The sequence below is a fragment of the Myotis davidii genome, unplaced genomic scaffold, assembly GCF_000327345.1.
Source record: "Myotis davidii unplaced genomic scaffold, ASM32734v1 scaffold935, whole genome shotgun sequence".
Lineage (NCBI taxonomy): Eukaryota > Metazoa > Chordata > Mammalia > Chiroptera > Vespertilionidae > Myotis > Myotis davidii.
The window spans coordinates 1150838-1172855 of record NW_006286974.1 but is presented as its reverse complement, the minus strand read 5'-3'; the positions used below and the strand labels follow the sequence as shown (position 1 = coordinate 1172855).

The 22018-nt window shown below is 50.6% G+C and overlaps 1 protein-coding gene across 1 annotated transcript; it reads right to left on the bottom strand.

Moving 5' to 3' along the window:
- Window positions 1–2518: 2518 nt before the first annotated feature.
- On the bottom strand, window positions 2519–21913 carry LOC102771511 (transmembrane protein 189). Its single transcript, XM_006758811.2, has 6 exons — window positions 21813–21913; window positions 18403–18563; window positions 7851–7942; window positions 7324–7468; window positions 5527–5739; window positions 2519–3517 (listed from the first exon to the last, which is right to left on the bottom strand). Exons 1-6 carry the CDS (start codon window positions 21911–21913, stop codon window positions 3396–3398), a joined length of 834 nt encoding a protein of 277 aa, XP_006758874.1. The 3' UTR covers window positions 2519–3395.
- Window positions 21914–22018: the final 105 nt, after the last annotated feature.

The window sequence follows — 22018 nt, the reverse complement described above, 5'->3', positions numbered from 1 at the left end:
GTCCTTATGAATAGCAGCTGCCCTTGGGGGCCTGATAGTTCCAGGTTATCCAAGTTCTCAGTGTCAGCTGCTGTTTCTCATCCTGCCCTGTTGCTGTTTTCTCATGGGGGACACTTCACGGGACACCTACCTCCTCCCCTCCCTCTCTCCACGTGGGCCGCAGGCAGGTGTTAGAGCACCATGGCTCTGGGTCAGACTAGGGCTGACTCCAGCCCTGCCCTGCCATCTACTAGTTTTGGGTATGTTACATGACCTCGTTGCCTCAGTTTCCCCATTTGCAAATGGGTGTATTCCCCTTTCAGAGCTTCAGGGACTGCCTGATAGGACCCGATGTAGAGAGCTCTCCACAGTCTGGCACATGACAAGTACTCAGTAGGTACTACCATTTCCCCCCGTCCTGCTCTCGTATAGGCACTTGTTTGCAACACCCCCATCTTACAAATGACCCTCATACTCCTAATCTGACGCAAAACATACCTCCTGTTTTTTTTTGTTGTTTGTTTTTTTTGTGTGTGTGTGTGTGTGTGTGTGTGTGTTTGTTTGTTTTTATTTCAGAGAAAGGGAGAGGGAGACATAGAAACATCAGTGATGGGAGAGAATCATTGATCAGTTGCCTCCTGCTCGCCTCCTACTGGGGATCGAGCCTGCAACTCAGGCATGTGCCCTGACCAGGAATCGAACTGCGACCTCCTGGTTCATAGGTCGATGCTCTACCACTGAGCCATGGCTGCTGGGCCTCCTTCTGGTTTTGAACACATTTTTGAATTCAAGAGCATGGAACCGGTCTGAGCGTGAGGCCTGGCTCTGCCTTACTAGCTGTGGGCAAGTCACTTCACCTCTGTGGGCTCAGGCTGTTTATTTGCCGGCTCAGGAGAACTAACTCAGGTTGGTAGGGCCTGGGAAATCTCTCCAGCAGGCCTGGGAGTGGGAAACCAACACCTAAACCCCAAGACTGTGTTTCTGGCCCCTCCAAAGGGTTTGGTTGTCGGCCCATTCCACTGTGGATTTGATAACACCTTTTCTTTTGGGAGCCATCCCTCTCTCCTCACATCCTGTGGCTTGGGAAATGTTGATCCTGCCTCTGCAATTCCAGATGAACATGTTTCAATCCTGGCCAATCAGAACACCTCTCCACCAGTCCATGCCCTCCCTCCCCCATGGTGATTGGTTCAGGAATAAACACATGACCCAATCCAGGCCAATGAGAACCTGCCCTGGGGCTTTTGCTGCAACTGCTGGGAAAGGAGACTTCCCACTGAGATTGCTGAGCTGGTCCAATGTCAACTCAGAGGAAAACAAGAACTAGTTAGAGACTATGTTCTGATGAGTCATGTGAGCCCAAGTCTTGCCAAACTTTAAGTCAAAACCTCTTGTGAACTTTTCAGTTATATGAACTTATAAAATTATTTTTGCTTAAGTTTTCTGTAACTTATGAGTTGATGAATTCTAAAACCCCTTCCTTTTGTGGTCCCTTTAGACAGTCACAAATCAAAAATCTAGTGGGAGACAAACTTTAAGGAAATTAAAGTTATGGGTCACAATTTTTTAAAAAGAGCTTTATCTGTGACTGCTCTAAGAGTCTTTTGTCATTTCTCTGTCCTCAACAGGCTTTTTCTTCTAATATTGTAGAAATTCTCTAGCCCAGACTAGATATTGATTGTAATGTGTGTAGTGTTCACTACTGAACCCCAGGGCCTAGCACATAAGAAATGCCTTATAATTATTTGTTCAATGAATGAACAAGTTACTCATTTGTCTGAAATGTTGTATCTTTCCACTTGCCTCAGCCTAAGAGGGTCTGTGTAATGTCTTTTTTAACCTCATCTTCCACCTTCCCCTTGCTCACTTCAGTCCAATCACACTGTCTCTTAAAAGCCCCAAGTTGTTCCTGCCTCAGGACCTTTGCACTTGCTGTCCAGTGAAGAGGCCTCTTTCTCCAATTCTTTCCTCAGCTGGCTCCTTATCTTCCTCTAGATCTCAGCTCAAATGTCACCTCCTTAGATAGGCCATCCCAGACCACACTGCCAAACAGCCCCACTCTGCTTTCTCTATGCTGTTTGATTTTCTTTACAAATCAACATCTGAATGCCCATGTGCATTTATTTGTTTATTGTCCCTCTACCCAGGAGGTCATCTCCACTAGGGTAAGTCCTTTTCTGTTTATGTTCACTGCTGTGCCCCAGGGTCCAGGTCAGAGCCTGGCACACACTAGATGCCAATAAACATTTGCTGAAGGAATTCACTAACGGGGATCAGCCTTAATACTTTATCATCATGATCTCCTGTAAGAGGACCATTCCTGACCAAATCATGGATCCCCTGACCAAATCAAGTGTTTGAAGTGGATATCAACATTAATTCACTGTCTCAGGTGACAAAGCCCCCATCCTGAGCCCAGAGTTGCGGGGTGGGGAGAGGAGCTAGGAAGAGGCTAGGGTTGGGGCCTTACCCTCCAAACTTCTTACACCCCTTCCCCAGCCAACCAGGAAACAGGAGGCAGCCCAGGTTAAGTAGACTCTTGCTGCTTTGTTATAAATATATTATGTACATCCAAAACATGACATTAAAATATCACTCCGTGTTACAGAAAAGATATTAAGGCTTTCTATTATTTACATTAAACAAGCAAGCACCTTTAAAAAAAAAAAGCCCACTCTGCCTTCTCTGACATCCCCCTGGCCAGAGGGGATGCTGTGTCCCCTTCCAAATGATCAGACCCATCGCAGGGGTTGTGCCCTGTGAAGTCATCCTTTTTTCCTGTAGAAACAGCAGCTCTGGCTGGAATCCCGTGGGCAGATCGGGGAGGGGAGGAGAAGGTCCAGGCTTGGGCAGGGGATTCTGGCTTCTTCTGGCCACCTGCCCTCAGACCCCTGCTGTACTTTGCTATCCTTAAATAGACAGGCTGGGCAGGGGCTGTCCCCCAAGGCCTTTAGGGTCAGTTTGCAGGGCAATGCTCCAGGGACACTTAGGTGAGCCTATGGGCTCCCAGACCACCGGGAGAAGACGAGGAGGGACAGACAAGAGGATTAGTGTCCTTAACACCAGCCACACGGAAGGGCTGCCCAGTGGGGCTGGGGGAGGTCAGAGTGTGGGGAGTGGGTGAACTTCCTCTCTACCCAAAGGGCTCCTTATTCTGCAGTCAGGCTTGGCAGACAGAGCAGCTCAGGTAACTAAGGAGGGGGCCGAGGAAAGGAAACGGAAAAAAAAAAGGGAAATGAAAAATCAGTGGCTCAAGTATTGTGTGTCACAAAGGGTGGGCTGGGGGTGCCCAGGCCCAGCTCAGGAGGCGTCCTCTCCACATGGAGGGGCCAGCACGAGGAAGGCTGGAATTTGGCAGATGGCTTCGGTTTGGGGAGGCCAAGGAAGGTTGGCAATGAGGTGGCAGGCTGGAGGCGTTATTTGATCTTCTGGGCCCATTTCATGTCATCTGCCCGAGGCTTCTCGCCCGTCAGGCCCTGGATAAGGTCCTCTAGGCGTCTCCAGAAACCCATCTTCTCCAGAGGGTAGTTGAGCCAACCTGCAGTGGAAAGAGGGCACGAAGGGGTTGAATGGGAGAGGAGCGGTTGAGGGAATAGAGAGAGCTGGTCCTACCTGAGGCAGGAGCAATAGGGAGTGGGTTGGCAGCAGGGAGGGAACAAGGACTGATCAAAGAATCTAGGAACAGGGGCCTCCCACCAATGGGCTCAGGAGCTGCTCAGACATGCCCTCATTCATTCACTTTCTTATTGAGCACTTACTGTATGCTAAGCATAGTGGCAGCATCTCTTATCACTTGGCTCAAATGCCACCTCTCCCAGGAAGCCTTCCCTGACCACCACTTAAACCACACTCCAGGCCTGTGATGCCCCTCTTTTCTTTATAACCTTCCTGATACTGTAACTAATCTCATTAATTCAGCATTTCCATGTTATTTTGTTGAGTTTTCTCCCCAACTCTCAACTAGAATGTCAGCTCTATACAGCAGAACCTCATGTTTTTTCACTGTTCATCCCCAGTGCCAAGAATGGTATCTAGCACATAGTAGGTGCTCAATCCATATTTCTCACAATTTTATTTCATATCTGCATTACAATCTCCCAACCAAACAAGGTAGATACTATTATCAGTCCCTTTTTCCACATGAGAAAATGAAAACTTAGAGGGGAGTTTTCCAATTAGTAGCAGGCCAAACCAAGATTGATCCCAGGCCCGGCTAAGCAGTTCACTGAACTCCTAAATGGCCTAAATTCTATCCCCTCCACCTTCTCTCAAAGAGTATGACTTGCAAAAAAATTTTTTTTTTTTGTGGCTCTCAGTTCTGCCTCCAGAAAAACAAAACAATCCCTCTCCCAAGCCCCAGTAGCTTATCGAGTACCTACTATGTGCCAAGCACTTTGCATCTGCCATCTTGCCATTCACACCCAGAAAAGCTGGTACGTGAAGGAAGTGCCTGCAGACCCATTTTGTGGATGAAAAACACCACATCCGGGGAGGCTTGAGTCCTCTAAAGGCACACATGGAGGAGATGATAGGTGACCCTAACTTGGTCTGACTTGACAGCACCTTATATACTTAACCTTGGAAGAAACCCAACTTGTCCTAGAAAACACACTCACCTGATTCACCTCACCTCTCCGGTGGCACTGGCCCATTACCAATGGCATATGTGCCTCCTGACTGTTCCTCAGCCACTCTAGGCATCTTCCTGCCTCAGGACATTTGTACTTGCTACTCCCTTTGCTTGGATTGGTCCTTCCTTATTTATCTGCAAGTATTTGCACTCCTACCGCATTCCAGCTTTCTGATCTCCTTACATGAACAGCCACTCCCCTCTCCCCCACACCCCATGACTCTCTGCCCTTCACCCTGCTATGTTTTCCTCCGTAGCATTTCTCAGACCTGGACTTTGTCCTCTCTCCTGTCTTCCACTCCAGCCACAATAGCCTCTTGCAGCTCCTCAAACAAAAGCGCATGCTCCTGCCCCAGGGCCTTCGCACACTGTCCCTGCAACCCGCAGTGCTCTTTTTTCAGATCCGCATGACTTTCTCCCTCAGTTTCAATGTCACGTTCTCGGTGAGGGTTTCCTGGACCACCCCACTTAAAGGGAGAATTTCCCCATTTCCTTCCACCGGTGCTTTATTTTCCTCCATGGCAGTTAGCACTATCAGATGCAGGGCTTATTTATTGTCTGGAATGTCCCCTATTAGAATGTAAGTGCCTTGAAGACGGGATTTTTGCCAGTTTTGTTCAGTGCTGTGTCCTGAGCCCAGAGCAGAGCAGTGCCTGGCATACAGTAGGTGCTTAATAAATATCTGTTCCATGAGGTGGGGTTGGGGAAGTTCTGTCTTGTTTATGGCTGTGTCCTTAGCACCTAGAAGAGTGCCTGGCATATAGTAGGTGCTCAATAAATATGTTCTGAGAGAATGTTCCCACAGGGCAAGGACTGCATGACCTTCCACTGTGACCTGTGCCCTCCTGACCCTGAGGATGGAGTTGTAGCTGGAGAGGGGGGTGGGTGCCCTGTTCTATGCCGCCTTCTAGCCGCACCTGTGGTGATGCAGAAGTAGGTCTCGTGGGGTGAGACGTGGTGGATTCGATGGTGTTTACGTGGCAGGATGACATGCCAGTCCTGCAGGAGGATGACCCAGCGCGGTAGCCCAAAGTACGTGTGTGACCACTTGTGAATCTGGTTGGTGAAGGTGCCAAAGATGATCAGGCAGAAGACGAAGCACTTCCAGGGGTACAGCTGCTCCAGGGCTTCTGCAGGGTGGGGAGAGGGTGGGTACCCATAAGGCCCACATAATTGTCACATGGGGTTGGGGGCCGACCACCAGCTCCGGGCAGCTCCCATCCCAGGGTAGCACCCAGACCTCCCTGCAGCCTCCCATGTGGCCCCAGCGGCAAGCTCAGACTCCCCTTTGCTCAGTGGGCAGATAATGAATAAGCATAAATAACAATAATGTGGCCTCTAGATTTGCAGCACTAGGCTCAGATCGCTGCTATGACATTTCTTGGCTGTATGAACCTGGGTCAGTGACCCTGGCTCTTTGAGTCTTAACTTCCTCATCAATAAAATGGGAATAAGTTGCCCAGCCGGTGTGGTTCAGTGGGTGAGTGTTGACCTATGAACCAGGAGATCATGGTTGGATTCCCGGTCAGGGCACATGCCCGGGGTTTGGTCTCAATCCCCAGTAGGGGATGTACAGGAGGCAGCCAATCAATGATTCTCTCTCATCATTGATGTTTCTCTCTCTCCCTCTTCCTTCCTCTCTGAAATCAACCAAAATATACTTTAAAAAAAGGAAATAATTCTTTGTCCAGGTTCCCTAGAAGCACAGCCTGAGAAGGATTTGGGGGCTTTGTGATTTATTGGGGGGTTGGGGAGTGAGGGGAATCCTCTCTTCTGGAAGAACATCTGAGGGAATGAGAGAAGCAGGACAGGGGAAGAGCTAAGCAAAGATGGGGTGGGGGGAGTCTTGCCTCAGCCGATCCTGAGGGGAACTCTGGAGTGTTAATGGCTCCATAGAGTCGGTCCCATTCAGAAATGAGGGGGCTGGTCTTCTGTAGGTGTTTCCTGTCACTGGCTTTAGGCTTATCCTCAGGGGCGAGGTGGGACCTGCCCTAGCCGTTCTCAGAAGGGCAGCTGGGAGTTGTTAGCAGCCCCGCTCACAGCAGCAGTGAAGCACGTTCCACCCCTTGGGAAGAGGGTGTGGGAGGGGCACCACAGCACCTACTACCACAGATACTCATCACATCTACCCATAGGGAGGTTGCTCTGAGGATCAGTGCGGTGTCAAATTGTTAAAACAAGACCTGGAAAAGGAAGGGCAGTTTCCCCACCTGACAGATAAGGCTCAGGGAGATGAAGTGACTTATTCTGGGACAAGTTCGCTCCCTAAAATAGGCAGGGCAGAGATCTGAATGCAGGACTGTCCGAGTTCACAGCTGATCCTCTTTCTACTAAGCCAGGGCAGCAAAACCAGCTCTTAGGCAGGTCATACAAATACGCAAGGGGGTGGGGGGTGTAGGACAGCAGGGAGTAGTGGCGACTGTGGCAAATTGGGGAGAGTGCATTCCTGTCTAAAGGTGGCAGCTGCACTTCGCTCCAGCCCAGTGAAGAAGACGAGTGGGAACAAGGGCCCAGGGTGGCCAGATTGGAATGTTTAAGAGAAGCTGGAAACACAGGCCTTTATGTCAAATATCCCAATTTTACATGAAGGTAACAACATTTTTATAACACTGTGAGGGCCCACACACACACACACAAGCCACAGGAGGCTCATGGGCACATGAGTGTTTGTCTCCGTGGCCCCCTGGAGGCCCAGCGCCAGCTGGCACACTCACCAGGGCTCTGGGTGTGGAACTGGTAGGCCATGTTCAGCAAGGGCAGCAGTGTCACCAGGCAGTTGTCCCCATTGGTCTCGATGAAGTCATGACGTGTGATGGCTGTTGGGTCAATGTGATGCTCCCGGAACGGCCGGATGAAAGCCTGGGGTGGGACAGGGAGGCGGGAGTGGGGATAGATCCAGCCAGTCTGTCTATGCTGGCCAGCCACTCCCACAATCTCCAACACACACATAATTTGAGCTCATCTCCTTGGTTCTGGGATGCCAGAACATTCCACCATGCCCCACCCAGCCTTCACAGTCTAGTTCTAGCAGAAGACAGGTCGAAATGACCTGGCAGGGACCACGGGTTGGTACTGCTCCCCTTTGGGCCTGCCTTCCGACCTGGGCTATGAGACAAGCTCCACCCTCTTTCCCACCCTAAGACAGGGAAACAGGCTCAGACAGGAAAGGGAACTCACCCAACGTCAGAGAGCCCGACCTCCTTCCAGAGGAGCCGGGCTGGGGCTGGGTCAATATACGCACCTTCCCCACAATGGGCAGCTCCACGGAACCCCAAGTGTCGGCTCCCCAGTGCACCAGGCCAGACAAGAAGTCAGCAATGAGAGCCCCTGCAACTGTGGACAAGACCAGAGTGAGAATGGCGAGGGGGGCAGGGGGCACACAGGGACATCTCGCCATCTGTCCACTTCAAACCAGGGAACCCAGCATTCACTCACTGGCTTGCTCGCTCATCCACTCATTTGTTAGGGGAGAGGCCGTCCCTTCCCTACGTGGGGGCTCTCTTTCCTGTGAATGGAGCCTCAGTCTGGTTCTGGCCCTTTCCTTGTTCTGCTCCAGGGGAGCTGTGGGGACTGGAGAGAACATACTGGGCATGCTCAGATCAGCCTAACCTTTCCCTGGGAGGAGCGGACCCTCAGGTGCCCCGCACAGGGGAGCCCGCTCTGTTACAGTGCTGCTGGTGACCGGATGGAAATGTCCTTCTGGGGTCTGGTGTCAGGAAGTACTTCACTGGCTTATTTTGGTTAGCGTAATAATCTCCAGGGGGGTATCTGTAACACTCAACAATGAAACGAAAAGAGAAGTACATGAGGTGCCGATGGACACCACAGTCCCCAATCCTACCTAGCTTTTATCAACAATACACGTGGTAATTGGGCATCCAGCAGCCTTTTCCTTATCTTTGTTCTCAATTGGTTCAGAACTGGTGTGGGGTTGAGAGAGAGAGAGAGAGAGAGAGAGATATCACTCACTCACTTGAGGGTTTAGTATGATACAGAGGTTAAGAGCTGTGAGATCTGTACTCAATTTCCAGCTGTCGCTCACTAGCTGTGTGATACTGGGCGTGTTCCTTAACCTCTCTGAGCCCCGATTTCTTGAAGATAGATGGGAGTGATGATTTAAAAAAAGAGGAACTACCACTGATAGCACTTTCTTAGTGTCAGACACAAGTGCTTTACCTGCTTGATTTCAGTAAGTTCTCATACTCTGTTAGAAGTTGGTACCGTTTTTATTTTTAGTTTATAGAGATGGGAACTGAGGTTTGGAGAACAGAAGTTACTAGAACGAGGTAGCAGAGATGGCAAGTGGCAGAGCTGGGTTCTTAACCAGCCTTGAGGATCAAATCTAACAGCAGGATGAACCATTACCATCGTACACCTGGGGAAACTGAGGCAGAGAGGTGACCACCTGTCCAGGTAACACCTAGTGCCACTCCCATCACACTCCCCTCTCACTGCATCTCGGCCCTCTTGGTGTGTTCCCTTCCCCTTGACACCCTTACATGTCTTGGGTCTTCACATTTGCTTTCCCCTCTGCCTGGAACATTCTTTCCCAAGATGTAACACAGTTCACTCTTCACTTCCTTCAGTTCTTCACTCAAAGTCCTCCGAGGACACCGGATCTAAAATTGTACCTGCTCTTGCCCAGCGGACATGGCTCAGTGGTTGAGCGTCCATCACTGAACCAGGAGGTCACAATTCGATTCCTGGTCAGGGCACATGCCTGGGTTGTGGGCTCGATCTCCAGTGTGGGGTGTGCATGAGGCAGCCGATCAATGATTCTCTCTCATCATTGATGTTTCTATCTCTCTCTCTCTCTCTCTTCCCCTTCCTCTCTGAAATCAATAAACATGTTAAAAAAATAACTAATAAAGTAAAATTGTATCCCCTCTCACCTTCCAGCATTTTCTATCTCCTGTCTCCTTTTGTCCAAGCGCCTATTACCTTGGACTTCATTTTTCTGATTACTGTGTCCCTCACAAGGATGTCAGCCCACAAGGTCAGGGATTTTAAGCTTTTGTCTATGGCTGTATCCTGGTTCCTGGCACTTATCAGGGGTTCTGTACATACTCACTGAATTAATCAATGTAAACACGAAGTACAGTCCCTGGCACACAGTAACCCCTCCACACCTATTATTATCGATGCTGTTGTTATTCGGTCATTTAGTCTGTAAGCAACATTCTGTGAGACCCTGTACTGTGCACCAAGCTCTGGAACCAGAGACGCACCAGATATTGAGCTCACTGTCCCTGTGGCAGAGACACAGGCACAAAAAGCTATGAAACATGGCAGGGAATGAATGCAGTTCTCAGTGATTGTCAGGGCAGTCCACTGGGTCATGTGACTTCAGGCACACCCTTTCCCTCCCGCTCCCCACACTCAGTTTCTCTGGTGAACTTGTTCAAGGCCCAGAAAGGCCATTTAAGGGTTCTTTGAGTTCTGCTAGAGCCCTTGGCCCCTTGGTGACAAGAGACCAGGTCACCGGGCCACAGTGGAGGCTGCAGAACAGTCCCCGGAAAGGGGGTCATGAATGAGGGGGCAAGAGTGGGCATGCAAGTCACTGTGGGCTTGCAAGTATCTGGACCCAAGTTAAAGGGCAGCCGTGAACGAAGACTTTCCAGATGGCTGGAGCTTCCACCCCATGGATATCGAACATGGGACGGACAGTGGGGGAAGGGAGACACGGCTCTATGGAGCCACCTGCAAGTTCTTGGTGACAAGGCCAGGTGGGCAGGTCGGGACAAGCACTACCTCCTGGCATGCGGAAGCTGAAAGATAAGCCATCGGTGACACAGGTGGCTGGGTTGGGGAGGGTCAGGGCTCAGCAGGGCCCTCTGGGCCTGTATACTCAGCGCCCCACCCAGGGCTGGGCCGTCCGGCTCCTCAATGACCATGCCGGGAGGGTGGACCTGGGCAAGAGTCAGGGAGGCCAGGGAGACAGGAGACAGGGCTCTGCACTTGCTGTTTCCTTGGCCGGCACCCCTCCCCTCCCTAAAGATCCCCGAGTGGTGGCTCCTCCTCAGTCTTCCAGGTCAGGGCAAACATCACCCAACCCCTGGTGAAGGCCAGCCTCTTGGCAGGTGCTCCTGGTCACGTCTCTGCGCTTTATTTCTATCACGGCACGGTCACCGCATGAGACGGTGTCATTTACTGTCCCGTCTTCTTGGATAAGGAAAGGGGCTCTGAGAAGTGCCCGACCCCGGAGTCCCATGACATGGAAGTGGTAGCCAGGGCATGGGAAGAGGCAGGTCTACATGCCTCTAAAATCAGCACCCTTTCATGCCCTTAAACTGCACCTCAGTAAGTTCAGGGGCATTAATCGAGCTCCTACTGCATTCTACAGGATGCTCTAGACCAGCGGTTCTCAACCTGTGGGTCGCGACCCCTGGGGGATTGAACGACCCTTTCACAGGGGTCGCCTAAGACCATCAGAAAACACATATGCAATTACATATTGTTTTTGTGATTAATCACTCTGCTTTAATTATGTTTAATTTGTAACAATGAAATTGGGGGTCACCACAACATGAGGAACTGTATTAAAGGGTCATGGCATTAGGAAGGTTGAGAACCACTGTCTATACACACTACCTTGTGTCCACCAGGAGCGACAATAGGGCATGTGGACAAGAGCTAAGGTGAATCTAGATCAAGAATCAGGGAAAAAAAAAAAAAGAATCAGGGGCCTCATCTCTTGCTACTATATTGCTGGGTCACCTTGGGCAAGTCCCTTGCCCGCTCTGGGCCTCAACATCTTTACTTGCATAGTGAACTGACTCCCAAGGCTCTATCCTGACAACTCTGACTAACGATGCTCTATCTGTTTTTAAAAAATACATTTTTATTGATTTCAGAGAGGAAGGGAAAAGGAGAGATAGAAACATCAATGACGAGAGAAAATCATTGATTGGCTGCCTCCTGCACTCCCTGCACTGGGTATCGAGCCTGCAACCCAGGCATGTGCCCTGACTGGGAATTGAACCATGACCTCCTGGTTCATAGGTCAACGTTCAACCACGAAGCCAAGCCGGCCAAGTTATTTATTTATTTATTTATCTTCACCTGGGGATATTTTTTCCATTGCTTTTCAGAGACATTGTGGCTCAGTGGTTGAGTGCTCCTGACTTGGGGGTAGGGAGCAAACTGCAACTCAGGTATGTGCTCTTCACCTGGAATTGAACCTGCAACCTTTCAGTGAGCGACCAATGCTCTAACCAGTGAGAAACACCGGCCAGGGCTAATGATGCCTCTAAATGCTGCCTACATGTGAAGGCGGCCTCCCAGTGAGTGTGACCTTGTGCCCCCTAATATTCCATGCAACCACTGATCTGCTTCTTATCATAGATTGGTTTTGCATATTCTAGAACTTCACATAAATGGATTCACAAAAATAGTATGTGCTTTTTTGAGTCTAGCTTCTTTCATGAGCATAATGCTTCTAGAATCACCCACGTAGGTGATGCATCAGCAATTCATCCTTTTTATTGCCGAGTCATAGTCCATTGTCTGGATGTACCCCAGTGTGTTTATCCATTTCACCATTGGATGTCTGGGTTGTTTTCAGGTATGACTCAAGTGTCATACCTGAATGTCCGTGAAAATGTCCATATATAAACCTGTGTGTAGACATAAGCCCCATTTCTCTTGGGTGACGATTTCCGCTGTTTATTTGTACTTGACATTTGTTGGGTCCTTTAGGTACCAGGCTCTATGTCAGCACCTTAAAAGTTTTAACTCTTTTAATCCTTACACTGTACCAAGGCCAGTCCTAAGCTGGTTACACATCTTAGCTCTGTAATCATCCTAAGCATTTAATCCTTCCAGAGAACAGAAGTAACAATGAAAACAATACAGATGTCCCTGACTTACGCTGGTTCAACTTAGGACTTTCCAACTTTACAATGGTTCAAAAGCAATATACATAATAAATCATGACATTTAATAGTTCATTATAAAATAAGCTTTGTGCGATGATTTTGTCCAACTGTAGGTTAATGTTAAGTGTTCCAAACACATTTAAGGTGGGCTAGGCTAAACAATGGTGTTCAGTAGGTTAGGTGTATTAAATACATTTTTGACTTATGATATTTTCCTGGGCTGTAACCCCATCCTAAATTGAGAAGCATCTGCATTAGAAAAACAATGTTTGTGATAACAGTTAATACTGGGGCACTTTCGTGTGCCTGATGCTATGTAGGTGTTAAAAAGTGCATTATTGGGGACCATAGCTCCCCACACCTTAACTATGGGCTGTGCACAGTGACTTCCTTCCAAAGAGGATGCAGTATGGAAGGGGGAGGAGAGTAACTTTGCAGTGGAGAAAGTTGGCAAACCACCTGGGCCAGGGGCAGGGTCAACACCACAATGCTGAGTCATGTTGACAGTATGCACCTTGCTGAGATGTGATGAAAATGACAATTTAGCCCAGCTGGTGTGGCTCAGCGATGTCCAGGTATTCATCCAGAAAGCTGTTTGCAATCCCGAGAGCTGCTAGGACGGCCAACAAGGCCAGAGCCCCCAGACTCAACCGGAAACCAAGGATCCTGCAGGGCAGAGATGAGGGAGGGAGGTGTTAAAGGGCTACAGTGGTGAAGCTGGGCGTCCTGGGGTCAGCTGCTCACTGTAGATACTGCCCAGAACTCCCATGTTTTGGCCACTTGAAAATTTGCATTCATCATATAAATTAAAGGGGATGCCTAACCACAGAGGTTAGTTGGCTCCTTCGAACATTCAAAGGATTGTTAAGGCAGGCAGGATTATTTCCTTGGTAACTTTCTGAAGATAACACAAAATTTTTGCAAGGATTGAAAGTGTGATGGTCAGCCCTAGCCAACTGCTCAGTGGATAGAGCATAGGCCTGCAAACTAAAGGTTCGATTCCAGTCAAGGGCACATGCCTGGGTTGCGGCTCGATCCCCAGTAGGAGGATTGCAGGATGTTTCTCTCCCTTCCTCTATCTCTAAAAATCAATAAAAACATACTTAAAAAAAAAGTCTATTTAAAAAAGTGTATTATCTCGCTTCATGTGTACTGAGATGGGCCCTATCATATCTTGACTGCCAGAGGAGAAAATGAGACAGGGGTAAGGACTGCTCAGGCCACACAGGGCTCCTAGCAAGTGGCCAGAGACCACTGCAAGGTGTTAAGGATGACACTGAACCTTCCTGTTCAAGTTTGGGAAATAGGAATTTTAATAGTACTCACTTCACCTAACTAAAATCAAGTTAGTAAGATGTGCTAATGCAAGTCACGTGCTTAGCATGGGACACAGTAAGAACTCCCCAAATGTAGCTATAGTTAGTGGTTTAAACATTACGCTCCTCTCAGAGCCTTGTCATCTGTTACATGATCAGCACCGGCCTTTGCGGGCTGCGGGGCCAGGAGAGATGTATGCTAGAACAGAGGTCAGGAATCATTTTAGGAGAGAGTGAGTTCTCCCCTTCTGGGAGGAAATAGCTCTGTGATCCCCAGGCCTCTGAGGATGGCTGCTTTTAGACTCCAGGCCTGCTGCCTGAGGCTGCTTTAATGGGGGCAGGGGTGGCAGAGGCGGGCACACAGGAGCTTCTTTGTCCCAGCTGGTGGCGGTGGCTGGCAGCTGGCTCACCCTGGGGATGCCTTCGGTTCAGTTACCTCCCTCTCTGCAGGACACTGGGGTGGGGGTAGGAATAGGGGATGACTCACTCCAGGCTATCTTGACTCAATGGGTGACCTTGAGACAAACCCTGGGTGACTTCCCCACAAGTCACCCAGCAGGGACTGCTTTCCTCTGCCCAACTCAGGGCCTGGTATGGAGACAGAGTGACGAGACAGAGTGGACACTGCTGAGGGCTGGTCCAATATGGTCCTGAGCCAAACCCTAGCTTTGAGCTCAGATGCTCCACCTGACCTAGCAGGCCTGCCATGACCTGAGGCCATGTGACCTGTGTCCTCACTGCGGACCTTGCACGCCCTGTGCCCCTCACCTGGAACACCCTCTCCTGTTTGTCTGGCAGAAAACTCCTATTCTCTCTTCCAAAGACCAACTCACAAGTCCACGTCTTCTTCCTCTACTTCCCCTCCCAGGGCTGTTCACCTGTTCACTCATTCATTCATAGCAGTGGTCCCGGTCAGGTCCCTAATGCCCGACCAGTGGTCCCCTCACTGCCCCCCAAGTCTTCTGGAAACATATTCTCTTGCCGTGCATCCCACCCCTTGGCTGGCTCTTCCTCCTCTCCCCAACCTGGAAGCACCAGTGGCCTCGGGCTCTGCTTCTACTTAGTTCCGGGGGTGCACCTGAGCTTCAAACACCATCTCTACCCTCTAGACTGCCCAGATTAAAAAAAAAATATATCTATCTATATCTCTATCTATCTATCTATCTATCTATCTATGTTTTTATTGATTTCAGAGAGGAAGGGAGATTTTTTTTACTGATTTTCAGAGAGAGAGATAGAGAGATAGAAATATCAATGAAAAGAGAGAATCACTGATCAGCTGCTTCCTGCACACCCCACACCAGGGATCGAACCCACAGCCCGGCCATGTGCCCTGGCCGAGAATCGAACCGTGACCTTCTGGTTCTTTAGAGATTGATGCTCAACCACGGAGCCACGCTGGCTAGGACAGGCCTCCGAGATTTTGATCTCTAGCTGCCTTCCCTGATTCTACACTGGGATTTCCAATTCCCTGCTAGACAGACAACCTTCCTTTGGCTCTCAGGCAGGCATTTCAAGCCTCTACCCTCAAGCCAGCTCCTTCAGCCGCATCCATTCAGGCCAAAAGCCTGGAGTAGTTGATGCTCAACCACTGAGCCATGCTGGCTAGGACAGGCCTCCCAGGTTTTGATATCTAGCTGCCTTCCCTGATTCTACACTGGAATTTCCAATTCCCTGCTAGACAGACAACCTCCCTTTGGCTCTCAGGCAGGCATTTCAAGCATCTACCCTCGAGCCAGCTCCTTCAGCCTCATCCATTCAGGCCAAAAGCCTGGAGTGGCCGCTGACCCCACCCCTCTCAGCTCCACAGCCAATCTGGCAGCATATGAGTGGCTCACCTTTCACGGCTCACTCCTAATCTGACAACTTCTCACCACCTCCTCTGCCCTACCCACGTCTGGGGCACCATCTTTGCCTCCTCTCTGGCCCTTGCTCCCGGCCCCCTGCAGTTTTCCTGCAGGATCAGCTCCCTGTGGGAAACTCACAAATGACTGACTGCTCACAGCCTTTAGAATAAAACCCCGGGCCTCCTCTTTATTCCCCAAAGCACTGGACATACAACAGCCTCAGGACCTTTGCACTTGCAGTTCCCTTTGCCTAGAATACCAGGCCCCTCCCTCCCCTCCTTCAGGTCCCTACACAAATGTCACTGACCTGACCTCTTCCCCGCCTACTCCCTTATCTTGACTGTGGTAGCAGCATTGCACCATCTGTTTGCGCTTATTAACTGGGCACCTTTTCGTGCTTCTGCTTTTTCTTGTTTCAAAGGCCTTGCAGAGGCACCGGCACCTCTGGGGAGATAATGCTGGATGGGGGGCGGGCTCTGTAGGTGGCACAGTGCCCTTACATCCTACGCAGTTAACACAGAAATCAGTGCAGCTACTTAAACTGATTAGGGACTGTGTAAACACTGCTATCGGGATTGTCTGTTCTTATCAGCCCAGAGGCAAAAGTATGAGATTGGGAAGCTGCAATCGGATGCACTGACTAGACTAGACAGTCAGAGATCGCCTGGGCCCAGGGCTGGAAGCTGCCTGGTCCCAACCCTGGAAGGGACTGACGACCTGCCTGGGATGCCCACTGTCCGGGCTCAGATAACACACACGTAGGCTTTGAGGCTGCCGATCCTTTGCCCAAGCGGGGCCCACCGTCTAGAACACCCTCTCCTCTCCGTGCTAACCGGTGGCTGCACAGTCCCCGGTTCAGGCGCCACGCAGTTCTGAATATGTGACCCCAGACTCTGCTGCTGCCTGGGTGAGGGCCAATGGGCAAGTCACCTGGCTACTCAGAGGATGGTGATCAGAACCTTCTCACTAGGCTGCCACCAAGAGTTAAAAGTGCCCAGCCTGGGGCCTGGCATGTAGGCACTCGGGAAATATCCACTGTTAAACTGGCCATTGAGGCAGACGGCCCAAGCCCTGGTGAGGGGGCCTCCCACCCCTCTATTCAGCCACTGGCCCTCTCAGCAGTTATGCACACCTGCATGTTGCCCTCACACTAGCTCTAGGAGGCAAGGACTGTGGGCAGCTTCCCTTAGAAGATGTGGAAAATGAGGCTCAGAGATGCAATGACACCTGCCCACGGCCACGCAGCCAAGAGGTGGTGGAGCTGGGATTTGAACCCAGGTCTGCAGGGGCCTGCTTGTCACCACCTCAGATGGGGCTTTAGGGCTCACACTGTCTGCATTACTGTCCTTGAACGAGAGGCTGGAGGTGCAGGTCCCTCTCACCCCCGGACAGAGGGGCACGTCTGGCACATCTGGCTCCTGTGGGTGGGGCCCAGGCTCCCCAGCGCTGGATGGATGGGTTAGTCTCCCCTCCAGCTGGCCTGGCCCCCCACACATGCTCACTCCTACCCTAGACCCAGATGGCTTATTTGGCCCGAGCACTACTGGCTTAGGTGGCCAGGATGCTTTTAATGAGATTGTGGGAGCTGGACGCTAGAAGTGGAAACAGTGACTCAAGAACTCTGTCGTGCTTCCGGCTTGAGGTGTGTGCGACTCTAGGCCAGGCCCTTCTCTGAGCCTCAGTTTCCTCATCTGAAAAATGATGACACTGTAGCATCTACCTCTGAGGCTGTGGATGGGCGCGGACTGACCGGGAGAAAACACTCAGTAGGTACTAATAAGTTGCAGCTTGCTCATTCATTCATTCATTCAACAAATACTTATCAAGCACCTACTGTGTGTGGCCTTGTGCTTGGGGCTAGGGACATAGTGGTGAACAGACAAAAATCTCTACTCTCAAGAAGCGGACATTTGAGCAGGGGAAAACACAAACTAAACAAATAAAGAAATATGTTGCATTAAAGAGTAGGGTCAGGGGCTAATGTATGACAGGGCTGCTATTTTGGGGGCTCCCAAAGAGTAATTGGGGGCTCCCTGAAGAGGTGACCTCTGTCTGAGCAGAGAATTGGATGAGGTATGAGCTATGCAGGTATGTACAGGAAGTGTTCCAGGCACAGGAGGAAGCATATGCAAAGGCCCTGGGGTAGGAGTGTGTCCAGTACATGGCAGAGGCACAGTGAAGAGGCCAGTGTGGTGGGACCAAGGTGAGCCAGAGAAGAGTGGAGGGAGAGGAGGTCTGAGGAGGAGCTGGGGCCAGGCTATGCTGAAAAGTTGGTGTTTCAGTCTTAATATACAGGGGGGTGGCATGACATGACTGAGGTGCTAACAGGGGCCCTCTAGCTGTGTGTGGGGAATGGAAGCAAAGGTGGAAGTGGGGAGACCAGGGAGGAGGCTCCTACAATAGTCCAGGCGGGAGAGGATGGTGGCTGGACCAGGGTGGGGACAGTGCAGGTAAAGAGTAATGGTTGGATTCTGAATGCATTTTGAAAGTAGAGCCAAGAATATTTGCTGATGCTTTGGATGTGGAATGTGAAAGAAAGAGGAGCTAAGGATGACACCCAGGATTTTGGCTCAAGTGACAGTTGCCACTGACTGAGACAAGAGGCGGAGTTCCCACAGCACGTACTGAATTGTGCACACACATGAGCACGCATGTATACACATGTGCAAGCTGCCATCAGAGGGGCACAGACACTAGGTACGTCCCTGGTCCCCATGGAAATGGAGGCCGGCAACAGAGCCATGGGCACTCACCGACACCCAGCATGACGAAGGGCGTGTGCTCCCAGCGGGCCAGCAGCAGGAGGTGGACCACGTTGTGGGCAATGAGGCTGAAACACAGGACCACACAGCACCACTCCTGGAAGCGCTTGCCTGTGCAGAGAGAGGGGAGAGGTGAGCATGGAGGGCAGCTTCTAATTCCCAAGAGAAGCCAGAATCAGGACGTGGGTGGGAAATCTCCTCTTTAAATGTTACCCTAGCCCTTTTGGCTCAGTGAGTACAGCTTTGGCCCCGGGGACTGAAGCGTCCTGGGTTCGATTCCGGTCAAGGGCATGCACTTTAGTTGTAGGTTCGATCCCTTGCTTTCGTAGTGGCGTGTGCAGGAGGCAACCAATCAATATGTCTCTTTCATATTGATGTTTCTTTCTCTCTGTCTCTTCCTTTCCCTTCTACTCTCTAAAAATCAGTGGGAAAGAATCCATGGATGAGAATTAAAAAAAAAAAATGTTGCCACACATTTTTAATAGGCACACGAGCTTGGACAAGCTGATTTACTTACTGCAGCTTTGTTTGAGGTGTCAAACCATTGGAAATAACCTAAGTGTCCGTGGCCTGGGGGACCAGCCAAATTACTCTGGTCCACAGCACCTCTGCAACCAGGAAAAAGCCAGGGTGCGCACACATTAGAACATCCAGGACGTGCCGGTGAGCACAAACAGCAGGCATTTATATCAAAAACAAAGTCTATAGTTAAGACTAGCTTTTCACTTGCGCCTTTTTGAATTTAAAATTTGCGAATGTACTATCCAAAGTCTTTTCCTGTCATTTTAAATCAAAATTTTAAAAAAGTAACAGGAAATAAAAATAGCATGTGGGTGACACAGAATTTGTGACAGGGCCTCTGAGAATACTGCTTTCCCAGGCAGCGGGTCTCAAGGGCATGGAAGACTCTTAATGATAATAATTTCCTTATCATTAGTGTTTAACATCTACTAAGCAGTTACCATGTGCCGGGTACCCACTGAGGTGATGCTATTTTGCAGATGAGAAATCTGAGGGTCAGGGTGGTCCCAAGGAAGTAACTCAAAACTACCCAGCTAGTCAGCTACAGACCAGGATCCTGTGGCCAGAGGATCTGGCTCCTGAGACCCTGCTCTTACTTGTCGTGTTGTCCCTGGTCCCTCCTGCCATGACCCTGACCACATTCTGGGACAGGATCACCTTAAACAATAGACCAGGCAGCGAGTGATTCGCCATCAAAGGGGCCAAGGCACATCAAGTTTTCTCCTGTATCTGTCCTCTCCTCTCTTTAGTGCTTTGGATATGCTGTTTCCTTCACCCTTCCACACCAGGCTGACTTTGGCACTGCCCTTAAAAACCTCAACCTGGAACCTCTGCCTCCAGGAAGCCATCCGTGATTCCTCCTCTGACCCCTGGGCTCCCCCAACATAGGGTCCATCATGAGGGACTGTCACTGCGTGTCCAAATGTGAGCTCAGGAGGCCTGTTTGGTTTGCTCACCAGGACCCTGGCACACAGTTGGTGCTCAATAAATGCTTGTCGAATAAAATTCCACTATGATAATCCTAAAGGAAAAACTGCCAGGCTTTGTCTTTGGGCTCCTCTTCCCAAAGCAGCTTGGGAAGGAAACACCTTTTGTCCCTGATAGGGTAAGAGGCTGAGAGAGAGAGAAAGGCCTTGTTCAGGTCCTACAACAGCAAGCTGCTCCTGAGTCAGATCAGAATAGCTGCCCTCTCTGTGCCCTGTGAAAAGACCAAGATCCAGAGTGGGGAAGGACTGTGCCCAGAGTCACATTCTCTTAGTCCAGCGGTTCTCAACCTGTGGGTCAAACGATCCTTTCACAGGGGTCGCCTAAGACCATCCTGCATATCAGATATTTACATTACGATTCGTAACAGTAGCAACACTACAGTTATGAAGTAGCAACAGAAATAATTGTATGGTTGGGTCACAACATGAGGAGCTGTATTTGAAGGGCCAGAAGGTGGAGAACCACTGCTTTAGTCCCTTCTCATACAGATGAGGACACTGAGGTCCAGACATAGCTACAGGGGTCATGCAGCAGCAGCAGGGAGCCTCGAAGCCCTTGCTTCCTGCTTCTCGGTCAGGGGTTGTTTTCTTTGGGTCATGTGGCCCTGCCACCGCAGCAGCCTCCAGCTCAGGCCACCATGATCTGGCCCAGCAGGGCCTTCCCCGTCTGGTTCCTCTTTGTGGCCAAGGCCTGGGACTCAGAAGCAGGAAGCCTGGGGCAGGGGGTGAGCTGCAGGCAAGGGACAGGTGATTCCTCAATGCCAACTTGTCTACTCACTGCCCAACCTGGCAGCAGTATTGGCCAGGCCCCTGCAGTCATCTGAGTTTTTGAGCCTGAGATAAAATGCCAATAACAACAACAATGGATGGCACCCACTGAGGCCTACCACAGCTGGGGTGCCAGGTTTAGCCCACATCAGAGATGCCACAGACCCACTCCCTCCAGCATATTTTGCTCTCAGTTAAAAAAAAAAAATTAGCTACACATACACAAAACTCACATGAAATTCCTATTTCCTGCTTCCCTTGAGAACATAGGACTCTGGCCACCCTGGGGCATGAGCAGCAGGGGTGGCCCCATCAGAAGGGGTCCTGGCCTGTAGTCCCAGAGCTGAGCCGAGGTTCAGTTCCCCCTGGTCCCTCCCCTACTGGTGGCCTCATATTGGGCGGCTTTCCCTGGTGGCAGTCCTGGCCAGGGCCCAGCAGTCTGAGTTTTTGAGCCCTGAGGCATAGTCTCTCATTCAAGTCTCAGTCCCCCCAGGGAGGAACTGTTGATCCCATTCCTCAGATGAGGAAACTAAACTGAGGCTCAGGGGTAAAAATGAAGAGCTGGGCCTGGATCCCGGACTCGTAAATGGGACACGATGGCCTGAAGTTTGGGGCTGTCCCGGTTCCAAAGGTTGCCCAGCTCTCTCCCCCTGCCATGGAGAACGTCCCGGAATCTGAGTATTTTCCCGTCTGAACTCTCTTTGGCCTCTGGAATCTGGATCCTTCTGTAGAACAAGGCCTCAACTTTGATCCATAAAAAACACATCTACAATAATAAACAACCTTCATTAAGTACGTCCTCCATGCCCGGTACAATACCAGCAGTTACCTCAGCCAGCCCTCACCATACTCCGTAGACCTTTGCCCCATCCTTCAAAGAGAGAAATGGAGAGATGAAGTCACTTGAGAGTCACCTAGGTCCCAGCCTGGACAGTCAGTCCGGCAGGGCCTGCATGGCCAAGTGGTCTACATGCTGCCACTTCACAGATTGGTTGACGAGAGGCCAGGGAGGGGAAGGGCTTTGCCCCAGACACAAGAGCTCGGGCTGCCTCTGGCAGAGCACAGGGCCTTGTTTTCTTGAGCCACCTCTGGCCTGGCCAGGGCCCATGATCTGGGCTGAGTTACAGTAGTGACTGCCGGTCGGCCTGGGGAGGGGGCCGGATTGTGTGAGGTGGCTGTGGAGGGCTGGGAGGTGCAGGGGAGGTCAGGAGCCAGGCCTCGGCCATCTCTGCTTTCCTGGGGGCGGGCTACAGCCAGAGCCCTGGCATCAGGCCCAAATCTTCTAATTCAGTCAGGCAAGCTCTGAACAACCTGCACTTCTGATGGCCTTT

Coding starts and splice junctions, on each gene's coding strand:
- LOC102771511 (XM_006758811.2), bottom strand. CDS start 21,913: ATGGCCGAGGCCTGGCTCCTGACCTCCCCTGCACCTCCCAGCCCTCCA. Junction 18,564..21,812: donor GCCGACCGGCAGTCACTACT/GTAACTCAGCCC, acceptor CTTGGGAATTAG/AAGCTGCCCTCCATGCTCAC. Junction 7,943..18,402: donor CTTCGTCATGCTGGGTGTCG/GTGAGTGCCCAT, acceptor TCTTGTCCACAG/TTGCAGGGGCTCTCATTGCT.